At 43.4% G+C, this 25704-nt stretch overlaps 1 protein-coding gene across 2 annotated transcripts; it reads left to right on the forward strand.

Moving 5' to 3' along the window:
• Positions 1-1642: 1642 nt before the first annotated feature.
• Positions 1643-22268, forward strand: LOC129862322 (F-box only protein 31-like). Of its 2 annotated transcripts, XM_055933835.1 has the most exons (10): positions 1643-2176; positions 3688-3759; positions 7904-7990; positions 8537-8613; positions 8813-8980; positions 9803-9877; positions 10228-10337; positions 17754-17907; positions 19079-19482; positions 19816-22268. In XM_055933835.1, exons 1-10 carry the CDS (start codon positions 1756-1758, stop codon positions 20036-20038), a joined length of 1791 nt encoding a protein of 596 aa, XP_055789810.1. In that variant the 5' UTR covers positions 1643-1755; the 3' UTR covers positions 20039-22268. The 2 variants fall into 2 exon arrangements, with proteins under 2 accessions (XP_055789810.1, XP_055789809.1); XM_055933834.1 differs by lacking the exon at positions 7904-7990 and having other exon boundaries at positions 1645-2176.
• Positions 22269-25704: the final 3436 nt, after the last annotated feature.

The raw sequence follows: 25704 nt of genomic DNA on the forward strand, positions 1-25704 counted from the left end.
ATACTCATCCTCCCTCCTATTTCCATAGCAGACATGGTGGCCCATCTTCAAAAAGTTACCAAATGGGAGCCTTGTCCTGAAAGACAACAGCAACTACAAATGCACCATTGAGAGCATCCGGCTGCATCACCACCTGTAAAGGCAGCTGCACTGTCCCCTGGAAGATCACCAAGGACTTCAGCCATAGCCTGTTCTCACCGCTTCTGTCTGGCTGACTATAACGGAGCATCCACCACCAGGCCATGAGACAGTGGAAAAGCCTGGCTATCCACCTGCAGAACCTGCTGTTCATCTGCACCTTAAGAGAATATTTCTACTGACCCTGTAGCAGTATTGCTTCCATTCCTCTCCTTGCCCCAACCTGGGCTTGAGTCAGGGACCCTCTGAACAGATCGACAACTTGTCACCCACAAAGCATCGTTACCTATCACTCCACAAAAGCTGTGATCTCCACACCTGTGCCCAGCTGGGCCTCTGTTCATGATCTCCACACCTGTGCCTGGCTGGGCCTGTCTTTGACCTCCACACCTATGTTCGGTTGTCCCTCAGTCATCCCCATCCTCTGCTCTACTCCAGTTGCTCTCCATTTTCAGTAAATTATATATCATTGTAATTATTTGTGTTCAATTGTTTGTCCCTCTGTGGTGATTATTTAACTGTATATACAGCATCCTTTTTCATTGATGTATTACTCAACAGTATGCCCCCCTTCCTCTTAATTCACTCTGCGCAAAAAAGCCCTTTGCTGAATTCTCTAATTACATTTTGATCAACTAATTTCCGTTTTTGAATGCTCCATTGTATAAACTATTTCACTGTCCTGTTTGTGTGCCTTGTGCACTGATTTCAAACAATTATTGTATATTTGTCATTCTCATGTCTTCCTCCAATTCTGTGTCTACAATTGATGTACAATCAAAACAAATTATCTAACATTAGGTTTTTAGATGTGAACTTGATATTAAATGTATAGATTAAGCCATTTCTCTCATTTGAGATAAACAAGTTTTAACTGCTGTGGTGTTTTTTGTATGTTTTTATTTACCCTTTATTTAGCAAGTCAGTTAAGAACAAATTCTTAATTACAATGACGGCCAAACCCGGACGACGCTGGGCCACATTTAGGCAACCCTTCTATAAATTCGAATCCTAAAGAGGGTGAACGGTTTGCCAAAAAGAGAACGGTTTTCATAATACAAATGTATGGATGATGACAGATTTACGGGGTAAAAGGAACGAGGACTGTCGGAAGAAGCCCGATGCTATTCTACTCTCAGATTTTCACACTAAAGGAAAATAAAGCATAAAACAACAATTCAAGGTTAAATACATCAGCCGTGTCGGGATTCCATACATGTTGATCCTTCGTAACAAATGATGTTGATCTGCAACACGGCTGATTCGCTAAACTTAATTCCTGGTGGCATGACCTCGACTAATGTTATATCAAATTGATAGCGCGTTTGACTCCTGACTAACACGTTTTTTTCCCGCATCTAGGTAAATTGTATTTAGACAGATATTATTACATTCCATCACTCATTTACAACGCATGTAAATGCATAGATATACAGTATATCCACGTTTTTCTGGTTGAAACCTTGTTGACAATTCAATTGGAAGTCCCTACGTAGCTACGTCGACTTTGCGTCATAGGTTTCCGCCCAGGCACGCAAGGACGGGGGAGATAATCGAAACTGCAGCTAGTACAGTTGTTGTGGTGATGTAATGTTACCCTTTTGGTGACTACTACGGATGGCTGTGTGTGCCAGGCTCTGCGGAGTGGGTCAGTCGCGGAGGTGCAGGCGGCGACAGCGGCATAATCAACAGGACCAGGGAAGCGACTCCGACATGGACGATGAGGAAGGGGTGCGGATTGTGGGCAAGACACAAGCCGTCACTGGCGGCCCCGAAAACCCCTCGGCCGCGGCAGGGCCGAGTGTGGCCCATGAAGCCACTGCTGAATGTGGTCGTGCAAATGTCAGACTTTCGTATGGGCAAAGTGCAAGCACCGGACCACCGAACCCGCAGTCCCTGTTGGATCTGCCCCCAGAGCTTTTGGTGGGAATATTCTCCTCGCTGCCGGGCACAGAGCTTCCAAACCTTGCGCTCGTCTGCAAGACATTCAGGCAAATCCTCAACACGGAAACCATCTGGAGAAGGCGATGCACGGAGGGTAAATAATGCGTTGATCGCTCATCATTGCAGATATTCTTCTATCATGTCCTATGCAAAATGTGGCGTTTTATCAAACGGGAATTGACAGTAGCCTATATGATTTGGGACGTAGGTTAGTCTATAGGTTGGGCCAGGGAAGGGTCCGTGTATTGCGTTCTTGTTTTTGCAGTTTCTATTTATGTATTGTGCTTTGGTCCCGAGAGATTCAATGTAAGATTTTTCTGAAAGCTTTCTTATCGACCAGTCTACGGGCACCGAGAAGGAACTTTGTTGATTGTTGTTATGCAATGCACCGTTCCAACCTTTGCTTTGAACACACCATTATGAAAGACTACATTGCCTCAACTATCCTTGTCTTCTACAACCCTATCTTAATATCATAACCCTTAGACATAAATTACTGTAAAAGGGTTCATGCAGCTCTACCTCCTGTCAACTATTCAAATCGGAGCCCGGAGATCCAGAGTATTGCTGGTTTTGACTTACCTTATAATTATTGCGCCCACCTGGTGTCCCAGGTCCAAATCAGTCCTTGATTAGAGGGGAAGAATGAATTGGCAGAGGAATTGGCTTCAAGGTCTAGATTTGAATTTGCCTGGTATATACCATGTATTGGATTTAGATTTCTTACTACATTCGTAGTATCCAATCCATTATTGGGTCAGTATTGCTTTTGAAATGTGGGATGTGCATATCTCATACAAGACTGGGGGGCTTGATCTGAATGTGTTTTAGCCCAGTGGTTCCCAAACTGTGGGTCGGCAGGATGGCCGCGGTGTCCCCCCACATTGTTTTCACTGCATACATTAGAGAGCTGTTTTATAACTTGTCAGAAATGTCCAGATCAACTAGCCCATGTCAGCCAACTTTTTTTAATTTCTTTTTTTTAGCCCATATATATTGTTGTCATTTTTAATCACTCAAATATCACATGAATACACATTAGACATGCCAAAATGTATAGAATTGCAAGAAAATTAGTTTTAAAAGTGAACAGTTTGTGTCATGAACAGGGATGTTCCACAATGCTGGAAGGGGGGCCCCCCGAGTTAAAAAGTTTGGGAACCCCTGCTTTAGCCAACGCTTGACTTTTATTGTGCCATTATGCCATCATGTATTGCACAGTTGCCTGGTCACTAGATCTGTATGCACAATTAGCTTTTACCAAGGTACTGTCACAACCTACTTTGTCCTTCAGTGTCACATGTCTGTTTTATAGAGAATGATAGAGGCCTCCAGTGGCCAAAAGTCCATATTGGCATGGGCAGAGCTGTTGAGGGCTTCCACTATTTTAATGGAGGCAACTAGGTGGGACTTCCAACTTCATTGGCTGATCCCTCCTGGTGACCCTGTTGGAGTCATGTCCAACTGGGCCATCAGGAGGGATTAGCCAATTTTGAAGAAGTAAATTGACTACTTCAAAATGGAGTTGTCAATTTATATAATGGCACAGATACAAAGATGAGTCATCTATCTATCTCTATGGTCTGTCTCTACTCTCTCCCACAGAGTTTGGCATGAGGGAAGACCTGCGCAAGATAGAAGTGGCGGGTGTGTCCAGTCGGGAGCTCTATGCCAAATGTGAGTCTCTCTGTAAATCCCAACCCACTCCCTCGCCCCTACCAACTCGCTCCGAGGGTCCTTCATTGTACCATGTTGCTGACGAGACTCAGAGGGTGACTTCCAGAGAGTGGCGAGGGGATCAATAAACCCATAAAGTTCGGGACACACTCCTGACTTGAATGATGCAATTCATGGTCCACGTTTAAATAATAAATCAAGTATGATATTCAAATGAACTAACCCCCCTGTTGATTTACAAGATTTAGACCTCAGTAACAGTTAAACATTTAATTTGGGAGGTATTTAACAGTGGAGGCTGCTGAGGGGAGGGTGACTCATAATAATGTCCGGAATGGAGTGAATGGAATGGTATCAAACACAGTTTCCATGGGTTTGATACCATTCCATTCACTCCATTCCAGCCATTACGCTCCATTCCAGCCTTTATTATACGCCCTCCTCCCCTCAGCAGCCTCTACTGGTATTTCATCTCTTACATGTGTCGCATTGCGAAATCAGACAAACAAATTCAGGTGGCTTATAATTAGGAACACCTAGGGCTGTTGTGGTGACCGTATTACCACCACACCAACGGTCACGAGTCATGAAGGCAGGCAAATTCCAAGTGACCATTTAGTCAGGATAATTAGGCTTCTCCGAGCTCTGATGCTGCTGATGGTCATTAGTAGCTTACCAAACTTGCTTACTGCCTGGTCCTCGGCACTCTATTGTCCCTCGAATCACTCTGACATCAATGCAAATGTAATAGAAAATCTAATCAAACACTTCATGAGAGCCCATGAGCTCATCTTGCGCAACATTTCTATAGGCTATGAAATTGCGTGAGAAAACAGAGTGATGGCCTCTAAAAAGAGTAGGATCCCATCAGCTTTCTATAGGCTAGGCCTACAGGAGTATAGCCTACCTGGCTGGTATGAAAATTAACCATGTGAAAGCGTCCTCCATTCGCTATTTAAGTGCATAGTTGACATGTATTTTTGCTGCCCCTGTTTCGAGACAGGTGCTTAATAATGGTCCATTGTAAATAAAAAATGTCACACATATTATTTAGTATATGTAAAGACAAGATTAAATCAAGAATAGTTTAATGGTGACAATATTAGCCTATCACTTGTGAGTTTTATATGTTATCACTTGTGAAGGGGGAAGGGGGTGATTTGGGATTCAGCCACTCTAACTAAAAATATCCAAAATATATTATTGGGACCTTAAGTTTTTCCTGACCAGACCCTGTGACCTGACCTGGAAAAACTCTGGGCCATAGTTACAGACTACAATAGGCATCCTTTTCCACACTGACTAATTAAACCAAGTCACGCTAGGGTCACTTGTGCATTGAAGGTCCAGGAATAATACCACAAACTGTCACTTTCTGCAAACCATTGATGACTCTGTTTCCTCCTCCAAATTCCAGCATCTTGACTAGCCTCGAACTCATCTGGACAGGGGCTGCTGTTAAACACTTTCCAGTGGTTAGCACCCTTGGAGGGATATTCATGCCTTTTTGTAGCTGTATGGGTCATCTCAAGATGGCATGTGGGAAATTGCTCCTTGGGGTGGAGATGGTGCCTACTCAGCATCTATGTCATGACATGAACACTATCAGGGCTTTTACAGGATTAGGGGTAGGTTGGGTATGGTTGTAGTATTGTGTGGTTGGTCATTGATAACAAACCCTGTACTACGACTAAGACAGGCTAGGTGTTTCTCGATCCTCAAGGTCCTTTCAAGCTCTCTTTTTGTGTCCCTCTGTCTATTCTCTCTCCTGGCTCCCACTGCCCCTTCCTCCCTCAGTGGAGGTACCGGTGGTGTGTTCCGGGACCCTATGTGTCTGCCGCTCCCTTTCTCTCTCTCTGTACCACCAACATAGAAACCACCTCACATGTAAGAGGTGTTTCAATTGTTCACTAAAATGTTTCAACGCTGGAAATACAGACGGACACTAAACAGGCAGTCTTTAGACGAAGACGGGACAGAGACATTAGATGGACAGAAAGACATTATATGGGCAGACACCAGAAAGACTGATACAGACGGGACACTGAACAGACAGGACACTAGATGGAAGGATGGACAGAAATATCCTGAATTTAAATATAAACATGTAAAGTGTTGGTCCCATGTTTCATGAGCTGAAATAAAAGATCTTAGAAATTTTCCATGTGAACAAAAAGCTTATTTCTCTTAGATTTTGTGCACAAATTTGTTTACATCCCTTTTAGTGAGCATTTCTCTTTTGCCAAGATAATCCATCCATTGCCACAGATGTCTCAAGTTTTGAGAGAGAGTGCAACTGCCATGCTGCCTTCAGGAATCTCCACCAAAGCTGTTGCCAGAGAATTGAATCTTAATTTCTCTACTGTAAGCTGTCTCCAACATCATTTTAGAGAATTTGGCAGTACGTCCAACCAGCCTCACAACCACAGACCACGTGTAACCACGCCAAACCCAGGACCTCAACATCTGTCTTCTTCACCTGCGGGATCGTCTGAGACCAGCCACCCGAACAGCTGATGAAACTGAGGAGTATTTCTGTAATAAAGCCCTTTTGTGGGGAAGAACTCCTTCTGATTGGCTGGGTTTATGCCCTCACAGGTCCACTCAAGGCTGTGCGCCTGCCCAGTCATGTGAAATCCATAGATTAGGGCCTAATTTATTTATTTCAATTGACTGATTTCCTTAAATGAACTGTAACTCAGTAAAATCGTCGCAATTGTTGCATGTTGCGTTTATATATTTATTCAGTATGTGTATATATCCATACTAGTCAAAAGTTTGGACACACCTACTCATTCCAGGGTTTTCATTTATTTTTACTATTTTCTACATTGTAGGATAATAGTGAAGACATCAACATTTTTTTTTTTTTTTTTTTTTTTTAAACTATGAAATAACACATGGAATCATGTAGTAACCAAAAAATATATTTGGTGAAAGACCAAGTCCATATTATGGCAAGAACAACTCAAATAAGCAAAGAGAAATGACAGTCCATCATTACTTTAAGACATGAAGGTCTGTCAATCCGGAACATTTCAAAAACCATCCAGCGCAATGCTGAAACTGGCTCTCATGAGGACCGCCACAGGAAACGAAGACCCAGAGTTACCTCTGCTGCAGAGGATAAGTTCGTTAGAGTTACCAGCCCAAATTGCAGGCCAAATGAATGCTTCACAGAGTTCAAGTAACACACATCTCAACATCAACTGTTCATAGGAGACTGTGAATCATGCATTTTATGGTCAAATTGCTACAAAGAAACCACTACTAAAGGACACCAATAATAAGAAGAGACTTGCTTGGGCTAAGAAACACGAGCAATGGACATTAGACCGGTGGAGTCCAAATTTTAGGTTTTTGGTTCCAACCACCGTGTCTTTGTGAGACAGAGTAGGTGAACGAATGATCTCCGCATGTGTGGTTCCCACCGTGTAACATGGAGGAAGTGGTGTGATGGTGTGGGAGTGCTTTGCTGGTGACGCTGTCTGTGATTTATTTAGAATTCAAGGCACACTTAACCAGCATGGCTACCACAGCATTCTGCAGCGATATGCCATCCCATCTGGCTTGCGCTTAGTGGGACTATCATTTGTTTTTCAACAGGACAATGACCCAACACACCTCCAGGCTGTGTAAGGGCTATTTGACCAAGGAGGAGAGTAATGGAGTGCTGCATCAGATGACCTGGCCTCCACAATCACCCAACCTCAACCCAATTGAGATGGTTTGGGATGAGTTGGACCGCAGAGTGAAGGAAAAGCAGCCAACAAGTGCTCAGCATATGTGGGAACTCCTTCAAGACTGTTGGAAAAGCATTCCAGATGAAGCTGGTTGAGAGAATGCCAAGAGTGTGCAAAGCATCATCAAGGCAAAGGATGGCTACTTTGAAGAATCTCAAATAAAATATATTTTGATCTGTTTAACACTTTTTGGGGGTTACTACATGATTCCATATGTGTTATTTCATAGTTTTGATGTGTTCACTATTATTCTACAATGTAGAAAATCGTTTTTTAAATTTTATGGAATGAGTAGGCGTGTCCAAACTTTTGAATGGTACTGTATGTATGTATTTGCATATTCACTCATCTACAAATGCATATTGATTAGTCTGCCTAGCTGTTCTGGTGTAACTGTCCAGGTGTGAACCTTCAGGTTAAGTCTGGCCTCTTCATGAAGCTCCTACCGGACTATGAGCACATGAACTACAGGGACATGTACAAGCACTGTATATACTGCTGGACAGGCCTGACCTGACTGTCTCGACACGCGTGTGCTAGTGTGTGACTGACTCGCATACGGACTTGTTTTATGATTTTGCAGCCGGTTGTGACATATACAATTTGTTTACTGACTGTGTGATGTGGTTTTGAAGTGAATGCACTTTGTTCCTTACCATAACTGGGACATCTGACTACTAGAACTGGTACTGAAAAAAATCACTGTATGTGTGCATTTAGCATGCTAGTCAACATGGTTAGTGCTTGGTGACAGCTCCCTGTTCAATTTGTCTACATCATGCACTCTTTTGGAACAATGGAAACCATGCCCTTGATATAACTTCACGTGTCACCCGTCTTCTCATGTGAGTACAATAACAATGTGTCCCCTCTGCCATATCTGCTGTCCATGAGTTAAGGCCAGACCTCGACTATGGTGTGTTGAGTTGTCATCAGTTTCTCTATCCAAATTCTGTTATGTATTGCTGTGATACCCTGTGATTGAACTGTTCACCACTTAGTGTTTAACCCTTTGTTGCACTGTTGTGTTGCAGTGCTGCACCCATACAGACACATCCTGGGTCTTTGGCAGCCTGACATTGGGCCGTACGGAGGGCTGCTCAACGTGGTGGTATGTAATCAGTACACACACACTATTGTGTTCCTTCTTTGTCACATTTTTTTTTAAATTGTCTTTTAAATTGTTCAGCCCCACCTGGTTGTAAAAATTAGTCTTTCCCTATCAAAATTTTTATTTGTGTTAGGTGGTGATCACTTTTTTTCCTTTTTTTCTCTCCCTTTACTTCTCTACTACACCCATCCCTCTCCAGGTTGATGGGCTATTCATCCTTGGCTGGATGTATCTGCCCCCCCACGACCCTCGGGTCGAGGATCCCATGAGGCGGCGGCCACTCTTCCGCATCCACATGTTGGAGAGCAACAAGGCAGCAGTGGAGTGTATGTATGGACACAAGGGCCCTCACAAGGGGGACGTCCAAGTGAGTCCATTTTCTTATTTTGAATGGGCGTAAAACCAACGTTGGTGATTTATTGTACCCCCCCATCTTCCTATCACATAACTTTAAAGAAAATAACATTTCAGACAGTACATTTTTAATAGAACCTGCAGTTCTTTTTAGAGGGGCAATCTGCAGTTGGCAAAAATCTGAGGGATAGGCCTGGAGAAATGTAACCACTCTTAAATTCATGAGCTATTGATACAAGGACAATATCCACAATATCAAAAATATGGTGTTAACCATATTTTTATTCTTTACTGTGTTTGTTTATGTTTACAAACATTTGAGTTAAACAAGCTGATATTTTGGGTTCTGATGGGGTTTGACAGTTGAACTAAGCTTGCGAGACATTTCTAAGTTCTATTTTAATCAATTGGTATATAATGTATAATTCATTTATAAGTCAAAAAATGGATGTAGCAACTGTGGATTGCCACTTTAATGTTTGCTCAGGAGTATCATTTGACTGATCTACTGACCTGGATGGCATTCTTTGAACCAGCAAGTCCCACCCAGTCAACTACTTTAAAATGTTGCATGTCTTTTGTCGCTATAGCTTTTCCAACTTTGTAGTGCCCGTAAGAGGGACTGTTAGGTGAGACAGACAACACGAGGGATGACGTGGTGGAAACTGATTAATCGATAAGGGAAATAATGATGCGCTTATTGTGCTTAAATAGTCATAATCATCACTGATGTTATCCTTTTGTAATGTGTAAGCCGGTGCACTCACTGTGTGGTGAAGTAGTCCCCTGTCTTCCATGGCTTTGTAAAAGCTGGGATGTCTTCTCTTATTTCCAGACTGGGAAGAAGGACGAGTTCTCGACCAAATGCAACCAGACAGACCATCACCGCATGCCAGGGGGGAGGCAGGAGGTGAGGAGGAGAGAACGATCTCTTGTAACTTCGCAACAGTTTGTATATTGTTCTCACATGGCTGAGGCTACTCAGTATTTGTCTAATTAATTAATTAATCAATCACATATTTGTATAGCACTTTTTGCAAACCCATTTAACCTCAAAGCTATCATACTGAAAGTGTTCCGATTGTCAAAATTTGTGTTGAATCAAGTCATTCAGCAGATGGTAAATAATGCTCAAGCAGGCAAGAGTGACTGCTATTCATTGTAACAGGATAGATACTGTGATGACAGTTGATTTCAATAGGGGATTGGGGCGAATCGGTAAGTGGGCATGACCGTGGGTTTTTGATGTTCTGTTGGCAGGAGTTCCGGACGTGGCTTGAGGAGGAGTGGGGGAGGACACTGGAGGACATCTTCCATGAGCACATGCAGGAGCTCATACTCATGAAGTTCATCTACACAAGCCAATACGAGTAGGTTTTCCTTATGACATAGTCCAGGGGTTCCCAAAATTGGGTCAGGGGTGTGCAGGTACTGCAAGGGGTCTGTGGCCAGATCTCTTTCTCTCTCATATATGTGTGTGTGTGTGTGTGTGTGTATGTGTGTGTGTGTGTGTGTGTGTGTGTGTGTGTGTGTGTGTGTGTGTGTGTGTGTGTGTGTGTGTGTGTGTGTGTGTGTGTGTGTGTGTGTGTGTGTGTGTGTGTGTGTGTGTGTGTGTGTGTGTGTGTGTGTGTGTGTGTACTACCGTTCAAAAGTTTGGGGTCACTTAGAAATGTCCTTGTTTTTGAAAGAAAAGCAACATGAAAAAGTCCACTAAAATCATATCAAATTGATCAGAAATACAGTGTAGACATTGTTAATGTTGTAAATGACTATTGTAGCTGCAAAAGGCTGATTTTTAATGGAATATCTACATAGGTGTACAGATGCCCATTATCAGCAACCATCACTCTTGTGTTCCGATGGCACGTTGTGTTAGCTAATCCAAGTTTATCATTTTAAAAGGCTAATTGATCATTAGAAAACACTTTTGCAATTATGTTAGCACAGCTGAAAACTGTTCTGATTTAAGAAGAAATAAAACGGACCTTCTTTAGACTAGTTGAGTATCTGGAGCATCAGCATTTGTGGGTTCGATTACAGGCTCAAAATGGCTAGAAACAAATAACTTTCTTCTGAAACTCGTCAGTCTATTATTGTTCTGAGAAATGAAGGCTATTCCATGCAAGAAATTGCCAAGAAACTGAAGATCTCGTACAACACTGTGTACTACTCCCTTCACAGAACAGCGCAAACTGTCTCTAACCAAAATAGAAAGAGGAGTGGAAGGCCCAGGTGCACAACTGAGCAAGAGGACAAGTACATTACATTTACATTACATTTAAGTCATTTAGCAGACGCTCTTATCCAGAGCGACTTACAAATTGGTGCATTCACCTTATGATATCCAGTGGAACAACCACTTTACAATAGTGCATCTAACTCTTTTAAGGGGGGGGGGGTTAGAAGGATTACTTTATCCTATCCTAGGTATTCCTTAAAGAGGTGGGGTTTCAGGTGTCTCCGGAAGGTGGTGATTGACTCTGCTGACCTGGCGTCGTAAGGGAGTTTGTTCCACCATTGGGGTGCCAGAGCAGCGAACAGTTTTGACTGGGCTGAGCGGGAACTGTACTTCCTCAGAGGTAGGGAGGCGAGCAGGCCAGAGGTGGATGAACGCAGTGCCCTTGTTTGGGTGTAGGGCCTGATCAGAGCCTGAAGGTACATTAGAGTGCCTAGTTTGAGAAACAGACGCCTCACAAGTCCTCTACTGTCAGCTTCATTAAATAGTACCCGCAAAACACCAGTCTCAACGTCAACAGTGAAGAGGCAGTGCAGAGTTCCTTTGTCCAGTGTCTGTTTTCTTTTGCCCATCTTAATCTTTTCTTTTTATTGGCCAGTCTGAGATGTCTTTTTCTTTGCTTAAGAAATACATGTATGGTTGAAGAGCCGTTACTATTAGAGGTCTTCTCGGATCCTGAAATTGAGATCTGAACTGAATTGGATCTGTGAAATTCCCATCCAACACTGACAGGACCCTGTCATTTCTTTTAAAATCATTACCGATTCGGAACCGAGGTGGACCAGATCAGACCCAAAATAGGTCCTAGATGAGGGAGAATCGGATCCAAATTGGGTTGGGTCTGTATCGGTCCCAAATGGACCTGAAATATAAAAAATTAAGCTTTATTGATGTGCAAGCCAGCAGAATTGTTTTGAATTGTCTGGCAGGCAGTGAACGTTTACATTTCACATGCATTTTCTGTTGTAGGCCTATCTAAAATAATTTAGTTGTGGTCTACACTAGGAGATGGATCGGGGGTAAGGCCCTGCTTTAGACTAGTGTACTGTCCAGGAGGTGTACTTTTATATCAAGGTGCCTCACGCTACAGAAACAGGAGAAGGGTCCACGCCCTATGAGCCACTACTTACACTACAGCTTAGTATTTTATTAGCTTCCCCAATTATACCCTCTTCCTGGGGTCCAAACAGGAAACAAAACACAACAAATAAAATACTTAATATACACAACACTACTACTACATAATACAATGCAATATACAATACATATAAATAAAAATGTCTCTCTTCACAGTCCCCATCGTGCCATAAGGTGTTCTTCTATCTGGTTTTTGAATCTGGTTTTATTGCTAGCTTGAGTTAACTGAGGAGGCAGAGAGTTCCATGTAGTCTTGGCTCTATTTAATGCTGTGTGTTTCCCAGCCTCTGTTCTGGACCTGTCATAAATTACATCCCTAATTTAAAATGTAGACACAAGAAGAAGGGAAGGGGTGTGTGGCGAAGACTCTCTCCAGAATGCGCTCTCTGTCTTCTGCTAATTGTGCGCATCATTGTGTGAATTCTTTGCCCTTTGTTTGTTAATGTTTTTTTTTTTTTTTTTGCTTCAGCACGCATAGAAGTACCTATCCTGTGTGTACCTATTTAAGTACCTATTTCTGAGCTGCGGAACTTCTCAAAGTATTTTTTTCATCACCTCACACTGAAAGTCAACAGAGTGTTTTACATTCATTGCGAATGACAATAGTTCCTCACTGTATTTGAAAAATCACCCCAACCCCCTCCCCACTGGGCAAAAACTGTTTGAATCAACCCCAAAAAATGTACAGCGCATTTCGGAAGTATTCAGACCCCTTGACTTTTTCCACATTTTGTTACGTTACAGCCTTATTCTAAAATTGATTAAAATATGTTTTCCCCTCATCAATCTACACACAATAACCCATAATGTCAAAGTGAAAACAGGTTTTTATAACTGTTTGCTACTTTATTAAGAATAAAAAAACAGATTCCTTATTTACATAAGTATTCAGACCCTTCGCTATGAGACTTGAAATTGAGCTCAGGTGCATCCTGTTTCTATTGATCATCCTTGAGATGTTTCTACAACTTGATTGGAGTCCAGCTTTGGTAAATTCAACTGATTGGACATGATTTGGAATGGCACACACCTGTGTGTGTATATGCACATTTGGGGCCTGCTGGAGGTCATTTTGCAGGGCTATTGCAGTGCTCCTCCTTGCACAAAGGCGGGGGTAGTGGTCCTGCTGCTGGGTTGTTGCCTTCCTACGGCCTCCTCCACGTCTCCTAATGTACTGGCTTGTCTCCTGGTAGCGCCTCCATGCTCTGGACACTACGCTGACAGACACAGCAAACCTTCTTGCCACAGCTCACATTGATGCCAATTTGTAAGTCGCTCTGGATAAGAGCGTCTGCTAAATGACTTAAATGTAATGTAATGTAATGATGTGCCATCCTGGATGAGCTGCACTACCTGAGCCACTTGTGTGGGTTGTAGACTCCGTCTCATGCTACCACTAGAGTGAAAGCACCGCCAGCATTCAAAAGTGACCAAAACATCAGCCAGGAAGCATAGGAACTGAGAAGTGGTCTGTGGTCACCACCTGCAGAACCACTCCTTTATTGGGGGTGTCTTGCTAATTGCCTATAATTTCCACCTTTTGTCTATTCCATTTGCACAACAGCATGTGAAATTTATTGTCAATCAGTGTTGCTTCCTAAGTGGACAGTTTGATTTCACAGAAGTGTGATTGACTTGGAGTTACATTGTGTTGTTTAAGTGTTCCCTTTATTTTTTTGAGCAGTGTATTTTATATTTGAGATTCTTCATAGTAGCCACACTTTGCCAGCTTTGCACACTCTTGGCATTCCCTTAACCAGCTTCACCTGGAATGCTTTTCCAACAGTCTTGGAGGAGTTTGCTGAGCACTTGTTGGCTGCTTTTCCTTCCCTCTGCAGTCCAACTCATCCCAAACCATCTCAATTGGGTTGAGTTTGGGTGATTGTGGAGGCCAGGTCATCTGATGCAGCACTCCATCACTCGCCTTCTTGGTCAAATATCCCGTACACAGCCTGGAGGTCATTGTCCTGTTGAAAAACAAATGATAGTTGTACTAAGCGCAAACCAGATGGGATGGCGTATCACTGCAGAATGCTGTGGTAGCCATGCTGGTTAAGTGTGCCTTGAATTTGAAATATATCACTGACAGTGTCACCAGTAAAGCACCATCACACCACCACCTCTTATCTTTTGCAGCAGAGGTAACTCTGGGTCTTCCTTTCCTGTTGCGGTCCTCATGAGCCAGTTTCATCGTAGTGCTTGTTGGTTTTTGCGACTGTAGTTAAAGAAACTTCAAAGGTCTTGAAATTTTCCGGATTGACTGACCTTCATGTCTTAAAGTAATGATGGATAGTTGTTTCTCTTTGCTAATTTCAAATCAAATGCGCCGAATACAACAGGTGTAGACCTTACAAAATGCTAACTTACAAGCCCTTAACCAACAATGCAGTTAAGAAAAATAAGTGTTAAGTAAAAAATAGATTAGTAAAAAAATAATAATAAAAAAGTAACAAATAATTAGAGCAGCAGTAAAATAATAATAGCGAGGCTATATTCAGGGGGTACCGATACAGAGTCAATGTGCGGGGGGCACCGGTTAGTCGAGGTAATTGAGGTAATATCTGAGCTGTTCTTGCCATAATATGGACTTGGTCTTTTACCAAATAGTGCTATCTTCTGTATACCACCCCTACTTTGTCACAGCACAACTGATTGGCTCAAACGCATTAAGAAGGAGAGAAATTCCACAAATTAACTTCTAACAAGGCACACCTGTTAATTGAAATGCATTCCAGGTGACTACCTCAAATCTGGTTGAGAGAATGCCAAGATTGTGCAAAACTGACTGTCATCAAGGCAAAGCGTGGCTACTTTAAAGAATTTTAAATATAAAATATATTTTAGATTTTATTATCACTTTTTTTGGTTACCATGTATGTTATTTAATAGTTTTCAGTGCTAGAGGCGTCAGTGCTAGACGTGTCACTACAGACCCTGGTTCGATCCGGGGTTGTATATCAACCGGTCGGGATCGGGAGTCTCTTAGGGCAGCGCACAATTGTCCCAGCATCGTCCAGCTTATGGGAGGGTTTGGCCTGGGTAGGCCGTCATTGTAAAATGAGAATTTGTTCTTAACTGACTTGCCTAGTTAAATAGAGTCTGGCGCTGGCGAGTCTGTTGTGCGGCACACATGAGGTGATGAAGTTACACTTGAATGCAATTCAATACTAAAGTATAGTATACAGTTATACCATCTCCATAGACAAACATTTTCAGTAGAATGGCCTTACTGAAGAGCTCAGTGACTTTCAACGTGGCACCGTAATAGGATGCCACCTTTCCAACAAGTCAGTCCGTCAAATTTCTGCCCTGCTAAAGCTGCCCCCGTCAACTGTAAGTGCTATTATTGTGAAGTGGAAACATTTAGGAGCAATAACGGCTCATCCATGAAGTGGTAGGCCACACAAGCTCACAGCACGGGACCGCTGAAGCACGTAGCTCGTAAAAATCATCGGTTTTCGTTTGCAACACTCACTACCGAGTTCCAAACTGCCTCTGGAGGCAACGTCAGCACAATAACTGTTAGTCGGAAGCTTCATGAAATGGGTTTCCATGGCCGAACAGCCGCACACAAGCCTAAGATCACCATGCGCAATGCCAAGTGTCGGCTGGAGTGGTGTAAAGCTCGCCGCCATTGGACTCTGGAGCAATGGAAACGCGTTCTCTGGAGTGATGAATCGTGCTTCACCATCTGGCCGTTTGGCGGATACCAGGAGAATGCTACCTGCCCTAATGCATAGTGCAAACTGTAAAGTTTGGTGGAGGAGGAATAATGGTCTGAGGCTGTTTTTCATGGTTCGGACTAGGCCCCTTAGTTCCAGTGAAGGGAAATCTTAACGCTACAGCATACAATGACATTCTAGATTAATCTGTGATTCCAACTTTGTGGCAACAGTTTGGGGAAGGCCCTTTCCTGTTTCAGCATTACAATGCCCCTGTGCACAAAGCGAGGTCCATACAGAAATGGTTTGTCAAGATCGGTGTGGAAGAACTTGACTGGCCTGCACAGAGCCCTGACCTCAACCCCATCAAACACCTTAGGGGTGAATTGGAACGCCGACTGCGAGCCAGGCCTAATCGCCCAACATCAGTGCCCGACCTCACTAATGCTCTTGAATGGAAGTAAGTCCCGGCCGCAATGTTCCAACATCTAGTGAAAAGCCTTCCTGAAGAGTGGAGGCTGTTATAGCAGCAAAGGGGGGACCAACTTCATATTAATACCAATGATTTTGGAGTGAGATATTTGATGAGCAGGTGTCCACATACCTTTTGGTAATGTAGTGTATGACAATGAAAATCTGGATACCGCCCAAGCCAAGTGATGATATGGACAACTGATTGGGTTTGCAAAAAGTAATAATTTTAAGGGCATTTAGACCTTTTTTCACCAAACTTTTAACCTAATTCCAATGACATGGTGACATTTGTTGTTGGTTGACAACTCAACCAAATGTAAATCCAAACTAGACGTTGAACTGACGTCTGTGCCCAGTTGGTTCTTCTCAATAGGCCTAAGTAACCACCGTGCTTCAGTGTGAATTAGCAACATATTGCTGATCCCATATCTCCAGTGGGAATGTCATAAAATAGGCTATCTGAACATTTACAGTTATGTCTGTTTTGAGCTCATTGGCGCGGGAAACGGTGAGGGCCCAGTTGAAACAATGTTGCAAGTTTGCTATAGCGAAAGCTCAATCCAGGCCAAGAGAGGTTGACAGGCAGAGGAGAGCACTTAATGCTTTTGACTGAACCAACCGCCATGCGTAGCAAATGTGATTTAAAGAGCATATTTAAGCCTATTTTCATCAGGATGTTGTCTTCAAATATAATTTCAGATCTGGTCAATATTTCACACATTTTCCGACAAATCCGAGGTCCGTGGCCACCGAGCGTGATCCAACCCGGGATCCGAGGGTCAACTGTAGAATTTTGGATCCGACTTGTTCATATATCTGGTTGGTAATCGGGTTAACGTATATCCGTGAAGACCTCTAGTTAATATAGCTAAAACAAACTTCTAAACTTCTTCCACTAGAGGCACCATTGTATTTCCCTCCCCAAATGATAGCTTAAAACTTTTCTAATTCCTTATGCGTAATTATTACAGTTTGTATATACTTTGGTTTTCTAGTAGGAGAATTTGAAAGTGTAGTAGTATTAATTGTGATGAAATGTCATCCAACTGCCCCACACTCTAAAGTAAATGTTGTCTATCAGACCAGATTTTTTGTATATATTTAACTTTGACTGTATTTCACCGCTTCACTTAAGTAAAATGTTTTAAACTTCTTCCACCACCATAAAAATATTTTTTCAAAGAGCTGAAGAAAGTCGCACAATTTTTCGTCATGGAAAATTACCATCTAGTTGGTTTCATTAATGTTGATGATGCTGTAATGTTATTTTCTGACAGTAACTGCCTGACGTACCGGCGGATCTACCTCCCTCCACGACTGCCCTCTGATCTGTTGCAGCCGGGCCTGTTCAAAGGCACCTACGGCAGCCACGGCCTGGAGATCATCATGCTCAGCTTCCATGGGCCTCGCGCCAGGGCCACCAAGCTCACCGTGAGTCCCCGACCTCCACTGCACCCCGGCTGGGCTCCCACCCTGCCTGGCCCCTAATGTTTCCAAACCAACAGTTTTTGAAATGGAAAACCAAATCAAATGTTATTGGTCACATACACGTTTAGCAGATGTTATTGTGGGTGTAGTGAAATGCTTGTGTTTGTAGCTCCATCAGTGCAGTAATATCAAACAATACACACAAACCTAAAAGAATGGAATTAAGGGATTTATAAATATTAGGATGAGCAATGTCGGAGTGGCATAGACTAAAATACAGTAGAATAGAATACATTATATACATATGAGATGAGTAAAGGAAAAAAATGTTAACATTATTAAAGTGACTAGTGTTCCATTATTAAATTGACCAGTGATTTCAAGTCTATGTATATAGGGCATCACCTTCTAAGGTGCTGAGTTACGTAACCGGTTGGAAGCCACCTAGTGATGGCTATTTAACAGTCTGATGGCCTTGAGATAGAAGCTGTTTTTCAGTCTCTCGATCCCAACTTTGATGCACCTGTACTGACGTCGCCTTCTGGATGATAGCGGGATGAACAGGCAGTGGCTCAGGTGGTTGTTGTCTTTGATCTTTTTGGCCTTCCTGTGACATCGGGTCCTGTAGGGAAGGTCAAATGAAGTCAAAGGTAGTTTGCCGCCGGTGATGCATCGAACAAACCACACCACCCTCTGGAGAGCCCTGCGGTTGCTGTACCAGGCAGTGATGCCCAACAGATGCTGACAATTGTGCATCTGTAAAAGTTTGTCAGGGTTTTGGGTGACAAGCCAAATTTCTTCAGCCGCCTTTAGCCTCCTGTGAATAGAGAATTTCAGTTTGTCTGTGATGTGTACGCCGAGGAACTTAACTTTCCACCTTCTCCACTGCTGTCCCTTCGATGGATAGGGAGGTGCTCCCTCTGCTGTTTCCTGAAGTCCCCGATCAGCTCCTTTGTTTTGTCGACATTGAGTGAGAGGTTATTTTCCTGGCACCACACTCCCAGGGCCCTCACCTCCTCCCTGTAGGCTGTCTCATCATTGTTGGTAATCAGGCCTACTACTGTTGTGTCATGAAAACAAATGTCCTTATTACCGATGTTTGGGTAGTACCTCTTCCATTTCAAAACGTTTTCCCCCTACTGAACATGCCCCTGTCCTTTCTCCTCCCTCCCAGGGGGACCCCAACGTTCCAGCAGGCCAGCTAACGCTCGATGTGGACCTGAATCGGCCTGTGCACCTTCCGGACCTGGAGCACCAGCGCAGCGTGGAGGAGCTGTCTCGCCTGGTGCTGGGGGTGCATGAGGAGGCGCAGCAGGAGGCGCAGAGCCCAGATGTTGCCCCCCAGGGGGTTGCTGCTGGAGAGGGGGCTTTGGCCCCCCAGGGGGCTGCTGCTGCAAAGGGGGCTGTGGATGGTGGCGGGGCAGAGGGTCTGGAGTTGGCTATGGAAGCCCAATCAGAGAGCCCCCAGCCTGGGCCCAGTAGCAGCAGCAGCAGTGCTACCTCGGAGGCCCAGCCCTTTGTCCTGCCTCTGGGGGTCATGGCCCGCAACGAGGTGTACCCCCGTACCTGCAAGATGTGGTGAGTCCATCTATCTCACACGTGTTCAAGTTGTTTTGCACATGTCCTCGTATAGCCAAGAGTGCCTGTCAAATGTAGCTGCATAGCAGAGTGAGAAGAGATACTCACACATGTATGTACACTTGTAATAGAATATAATGGTAATTTATCAGACTCCTTCATCCAAATGGACTTAAAGTTAATGCATGTATTCAGTATATGTGGCCCATGTGGGAGTCAGACCCACACAACTCAAGTGTTACAAGCACAACCCTCCGGCCATCTGAAACATTGGATCGCAACATGTAGGCTACGCAACAGGATATCTTGATAGATTTTCTTCATCGATTTCAGTTTCTACGGGACAGGCCTGATTGCCGGCCACGGCTTCACGAGCCCGGAGCGCACACCTGGCCTATTTATCCTGTTTGACGAGGACCGCTTCGGCTTCATCTGGTTGGAGCTCAAGTCGTTCAGCCTATACAGCCGCCTGACCGACCAGCTGGCCCACGCCTATGCCCCCAACATGGAGCGGTTTGAGGCTATGCTGCGCAACATGCAGTCCTGGACATCCTGATGGGGCAGACCCACACGTCTCATACAAACACGTTTACTTAGGCCCATACACACACCCCGATGTATTGACTGCACCTGGAATACCTCTAGGCCCCTAGTTTGTAAACTAAAATTAATGCCCAAAGTTTTTTCCTGATTAGGTCATGTGGTTAGGAAAAACTCTGGGCCCTAATTATCACTTATGTATGTATATTTTCCCTCTATAGACCCCGAAAACACAACATGATATTTACCCTCACCTATCCCTGTAGAATCACTACTGTATGCACACACAGCTTTACAACCCAACCACCTCGACACCGTCCCACACATTTCTGGGCCTGGACAGAAACAACCTTTAGCCCCCCTACCCCCTAGGCACCTAAAAGTCCACCTAGCCTATCGGAGGGAAATGTGGAGATAGTACCATATCACTTATTATCTAATCGTCTCTCCCTGTCCAATGTTTCCCCTCTGCTTACCTCCACGTGACCTCAGTATCTCTACTGCTGAGGCATGTCCACAGGTCATATGATATGACACTAAGGCTGTGTTTACACAGGCAGCCCTATTCTGATATTTTTTCCACTAATTAGTCTTTTGACCAATTTGATCTTTTCACATCAGATCTTTTTCACAGCTGATCTGACTGGTCAAAATACCAATTAGTAGCTGCCTGTGTAAACCCAGCCAAAGGCTTTCTCAAAAGCTTCTTATTTATTTTTAAACCAAAGAAGAGGATTTGATGACGTTTCATCCCACAAACTCTGGAACAAAGTATCCGTGCCTCTGACTGCATTTTTAGCCAAATTCTTTTGCTTTTTTCCCCTCATTGATCTTTGGACAACTCAGATCAGCTTTGAAAAAGATCTGATGTGATTGGTCAAAAGACCAATTATTGAAAACAAATCAGAATTGGGCTCCCTGTGTAAATGCAGCCCATGAGTTCTAACTATATACCATGTCTGCATTGCCGAGGGATTTCCTATTCATTCTACTAAAGCTATTATTGTGTAACTATTTGAATGCCTCATGTTTGGATGCATGCAGCATTTAATTTGTTTAATGCCACCTATCTCTAATTATCTTATTCACAATCCGATTAAACACTTTTGGTTTGCTGTATATTGCTTATAGTTTGGTGCACAGATGGCATTATGGAATTGGAAAAGACTGCATCTCAAGCACTTTCACTCTTTTTGTCACTCGTTCAAGGAAAATATACTGTAACTATGTTAATATTACACAATTGGGCATGTGCATATCAGAAATTATTACTTTTTATTTGCAAAATACTTCTGATGGATTGTATGTAGTAAAATTGAAATGATGAATGAATGGAGATTTGAAAATTGCGTGTTTGGTACAAGCTTATGCTGTACTGTAGCTGTATCAGCCATTCTTAGTTGGACTGATAGCATTGTCCTTTGGATGCTTTTAATAATAGGGTGTTATAAAGATATTGCAACATCCTCTTTAATAATGACCATTTGCAAAACATTGCACAACACAAAATGTAATTCAAGGTACTCTCAAACTTTACATTATTTACATTGTGAAAAATGTGTGTTTGTCTCGCATTAGTCAACAGTGGTGCCCAGGGGGTCACCTATTGCAAGTTAATTTTTCTAGGCAGGTCAGTGGATGGTTGTCTCTCAACTCTCTACTCCTCTATGGGTCCCTTTCCTTGACTCCTTTCCTTCATGACCACAAATGGACCAGGAGGGTTTTTCCACCATATGGCTTTCACCAGTCTTGTCCTGTCACCTGACATGTCAGTGATCATGGAGGGCAGGACATAAGGAAAAGAAGCTAGTGGGCAGTATTGAGACTCCCTATCTCATGGGAGGCTTCATTCAAAGCAGTACTTTTGTATTAGACTACAGCTTTACTAACATTAGCAAAAAACTAACTCTATAGAGAGTAAATAAGTCATATATATTAATGAAGGGAAACTATTTAAGTGTTTTGATGTTTTTATTTTTGGGACAACTGTAGACATTTTTTAATCATTGCTTGTTGATTTGTGTTTTGTAAGCAAGCACATCGCTCATCTGTTTGTAAGTAATGCTTCTGTACACCGCTGTTTAAATGAATCACATTTGTAAATTGAGTCTTGCGCTTTGTAAATTGCCAATCCCAGTGGCACGACTGGAAACTGTTTGACCTGTTGAACTGCTCTTAATCTGATTTCAGGGAGCTTTGCAGCTTACGGCTCTTTCTCTTCTCAATAAAAAAAAAGAAACAACACATTTCTACTCTGTTTTTCTCTCTTTTTCCACGCAAGTAATGCTGAAATTTTACATTTAAAATAAGCGCACACATTTGATCATTCTGCCTCTTGGATCTAAAAGCACTTTCTAAAGTGTTAGTGCAATCTGGGACGTCCCTACCTTAAACCTTGACCCTTACCCTTGACTTGGGCTCCTGTTCCTCTTATAGAATATTACCTCAAAGTATTGTGGAGCTCCTGCACCGAAATACACTGCTCAAAAAAATAAAGGGAACACTAAAATAACACATCCTAGATCTGATTGAATGAAATATTCTTATTAAATACTTTTTTCTTTACATAGTTGAATGTGCTGACAACAAAATCACACAAAAATGATCAATGGAAATCAAATTGATCAACCCATGGAGGTCTGGATTTGGAGTCACACTCAAAATTAAAGTTGAAAACCACACTACAGGCTGATCCAACTTTGATGTAATGTCCGTAAAACAAGTCAAAATGAGGCTCAGAAGTGTGTGTGGCCTCCACGTGCCTGTATGACCTCCCTACAACGCCTGGGCATGCTCCTGATGAGGTGGCGGCTGGTCTCCTGAGGGATCTCCTCCCAGACCTGGACTAAAGCATCCGCCAACTCCTGGACAGTCTGTAGTGCAACGTGGCGTTGGTGGATGGAGCGAGACATGATGTCCCAGATGTGCTCAATTGGATTCAGGTCTGGGGAACGGGCGGGCCAGTCCATAGCATCAATGCCTTCCTCTTGCAGGAACTGCTGACACACTCCAGCCACATGAGGTCTAGCATTGTCTTGCATTAGGAGGAACCCAGGGCCAACCGCACCAGCATATGGTCTCACAAGGGGTCTGAGGATCTCATCTCGGTACCTAATGGCAGTCAGGCTACCTCTGGCGAGCACATGGAGGGCTGTGCGGCCCCCCAAAGAAATGCCATCCCACACCATGACTGACCCACCGCCAAACCGGTCATGCTGAAGGATGTTGCAGGCAGCAGAACGTTCTCCACGGCGTCTCCAGACTGTCACATGTGCTCAGTGTGAACCTGCTTTCATCTGTGAAGAGCACAGGGCGCCAGTGGCGAATTTTCCAATCTTGGTGTTCTCTGGCAAATGCCAAACGTCCTGCACGGTGTTGGGCTGTAAGCACAACCCCCACCTGCGGACGTCGGGCCCTCATACCACCCTCATGGAGTCTGTTTCTGACCGTTTGAGCAGACACATGCACATTTGTGGCCTGCTGGACATCATTTTGCAGGGCTCTGGCAGTGCTCCCCCTGCTCCTCCTTGCACAAAGGCGGAGGTAGCGGTCCTGCTGCTGGGTTGTTGCCCTCCTACGGCCTCCTCCACGTCTCCTGATGTACTAGCCTGTCTGCTGGTAGCGCCTCCATGCTCTGGACACTACGCTGACAGACACAGCAAACCTTCTTGCCACAGCTCGCATTGATGTGCCATCCTGGATGAGCTGCACTACCTGAGCCACTTGTGTGGGTTGTAGACTCCGTCTCATGCTACCACTAGAGTGAAAGCACCGCCAGCATTCAAAAGTGAACAAAACATCAGCCAGGAAGCATAGGAGCTGAGAAGTGGTCTGTGGTCACCACCTGCAGAACCACTCCTTTATTGGGGGTGTCTTGCTAGTTGCCTATAATTTCCACCTGTTGTCTATTCCATTTGCACAACAGCATGTGAAATTTATTGTCAATCAGTGTTGCTTCCTAAGTGGACAGTTTGATTTCACATAAGTGTGATTGACTTGGAGTTACATTGTGTTGTTTAAGTGTTCCCTTTATTTTTTTGAGCAGTGTATAAAGCCAACATGAGTACCGTAACTTATCAGTCCAAGTCAAGTACTGCCCTTACTAACCTTAACCATTATAAATGTCAACTTCAACGGGGTGAGACGTCCCAAGGATTCCGGATAGCATTCTAAAGCCTGTCGCATGCTTACCAGTCAAAACAGTTTGCGCATATATTATGGCAAAATTTTGTGACGTTTTTGTTCGTTTTGGTGTCCGGTAGTTTTATTTTTTCGGCTGTTCACGCAAACAACATTTTTACCTGAGGGAAGCCGAAGTTATGCCCCCTCGTCTGTAGTTGGTCAACAGTACTAGGTCTGTCTACTCCTAGTACACGTGGGAACTATGGACAGGATTCTTCGAGGAAGTGTTTGTCATTAAATGCAAGACAAGTTTTCATGCAATTTTTTTCACTTGAAATACTGCACCAAACATCTTAGTTAAAAGAGTGTCTGAGACCTTGGCAAAAACATAAAAATAAATGACAGATTTCTTTATTTATCTTAGATTAATTTAGACTATTTTGAGGAAGTGTATACTGGCTATGTTGCTATGGCATATCAAGAGGGATAAACAGTAATACACTACCATTCAAACGTTTGGGGTCACTTAGGAATGTCCTTGTTTTTGAAAGAAAAGCACATTTTTTTGTCCATTAAAATAACATCAAATTGATGATCAGAAATAGTGTAGACATTGTTAATGTTGTAAATGACTATTGTAGCTGGAAATAGCTGATTTTTTAATATGGAATATCTACATAAAACCCTTTTGCAATTAAGTTAGCACAGCTGAAAACATTTGTCCTGTTTAAAGAAGCAATTAAACTGGCTTTCTTTAGACTAGTTGAGTATCTGGAGCATCAGCATTTGTGGGTTTGATTACAGGCTCAAAATGGCCAGAAACAAAGAACTTTCTTCTGAAACTCGTCAGTCTATTCTTGTTCTGAGAAATGCATGATGTTATTTTAATGGGCAAAAAAGTAGCTTTTCTTCCAAAAACAAGGACATTTTTTGTGACCCCAAACTTTTGAATGTTAGTGTATATGTAACAGTAGTAACTTTACGTCGTCCCCTCGCCCCGACACGGGCGCGAACCAGGGACCCTCTGCACACATCAACAGCCACCCATGAAGCGTCGTTACCCATCGCTCCACAAAAGCCGCGGCCCTTGCAGAGCAAGGGGCAACCCTACTTAAAGTCTCAGAGCAAGTGACGTAACTGGTTGAAATGCTACTAGCGCGTACCCGCTAACTAGCTAGCCATTTCACATCCGTTACACTCACCCCCCTTTCAACCTCCTCCTTTTCCGCAGCAACCAGTGATCCGGGTCAACAGCATCAATGCAACAGTATAACTTTACGGCGTCCCCTCGCCCCGACACGGGCGCGAACCAGGGACCCTCTGCACACATCAACAACGGTCGCCCACGAAGCATCGTTACCCATCGATCCACAAAGGCCACGGCACTTGCAGAGCAAGGGGCAACCCTACTTAAAGTCTCAGAGCAAGTGACGTAACTGGTTGAAATGCTACTAGCGCGTACCCGCTAACTAGCTAGCCATTTCACATCCGTTACATATATTGTAGCTTTTTTCTAGTTTTTCAAGTGAAGGTATTTTATGGGAGTTTGCAAGCACAGAA

This window comes from Salvelinus fontinalis, chromosome 9 (assembly GCF_029448725.1).
Source record: "Salvelinus fontinalis isolate EN_2023a chromosome 9, ASM2944872v1, whole genome shotgun sequence".
Taxonomy (NCBI): Eukaryota; Metazoa; Chordata; class Actinopteri; order Salmoniformes; family Salmonidae; genus Salvelinus; species Salvelinus fontinalis.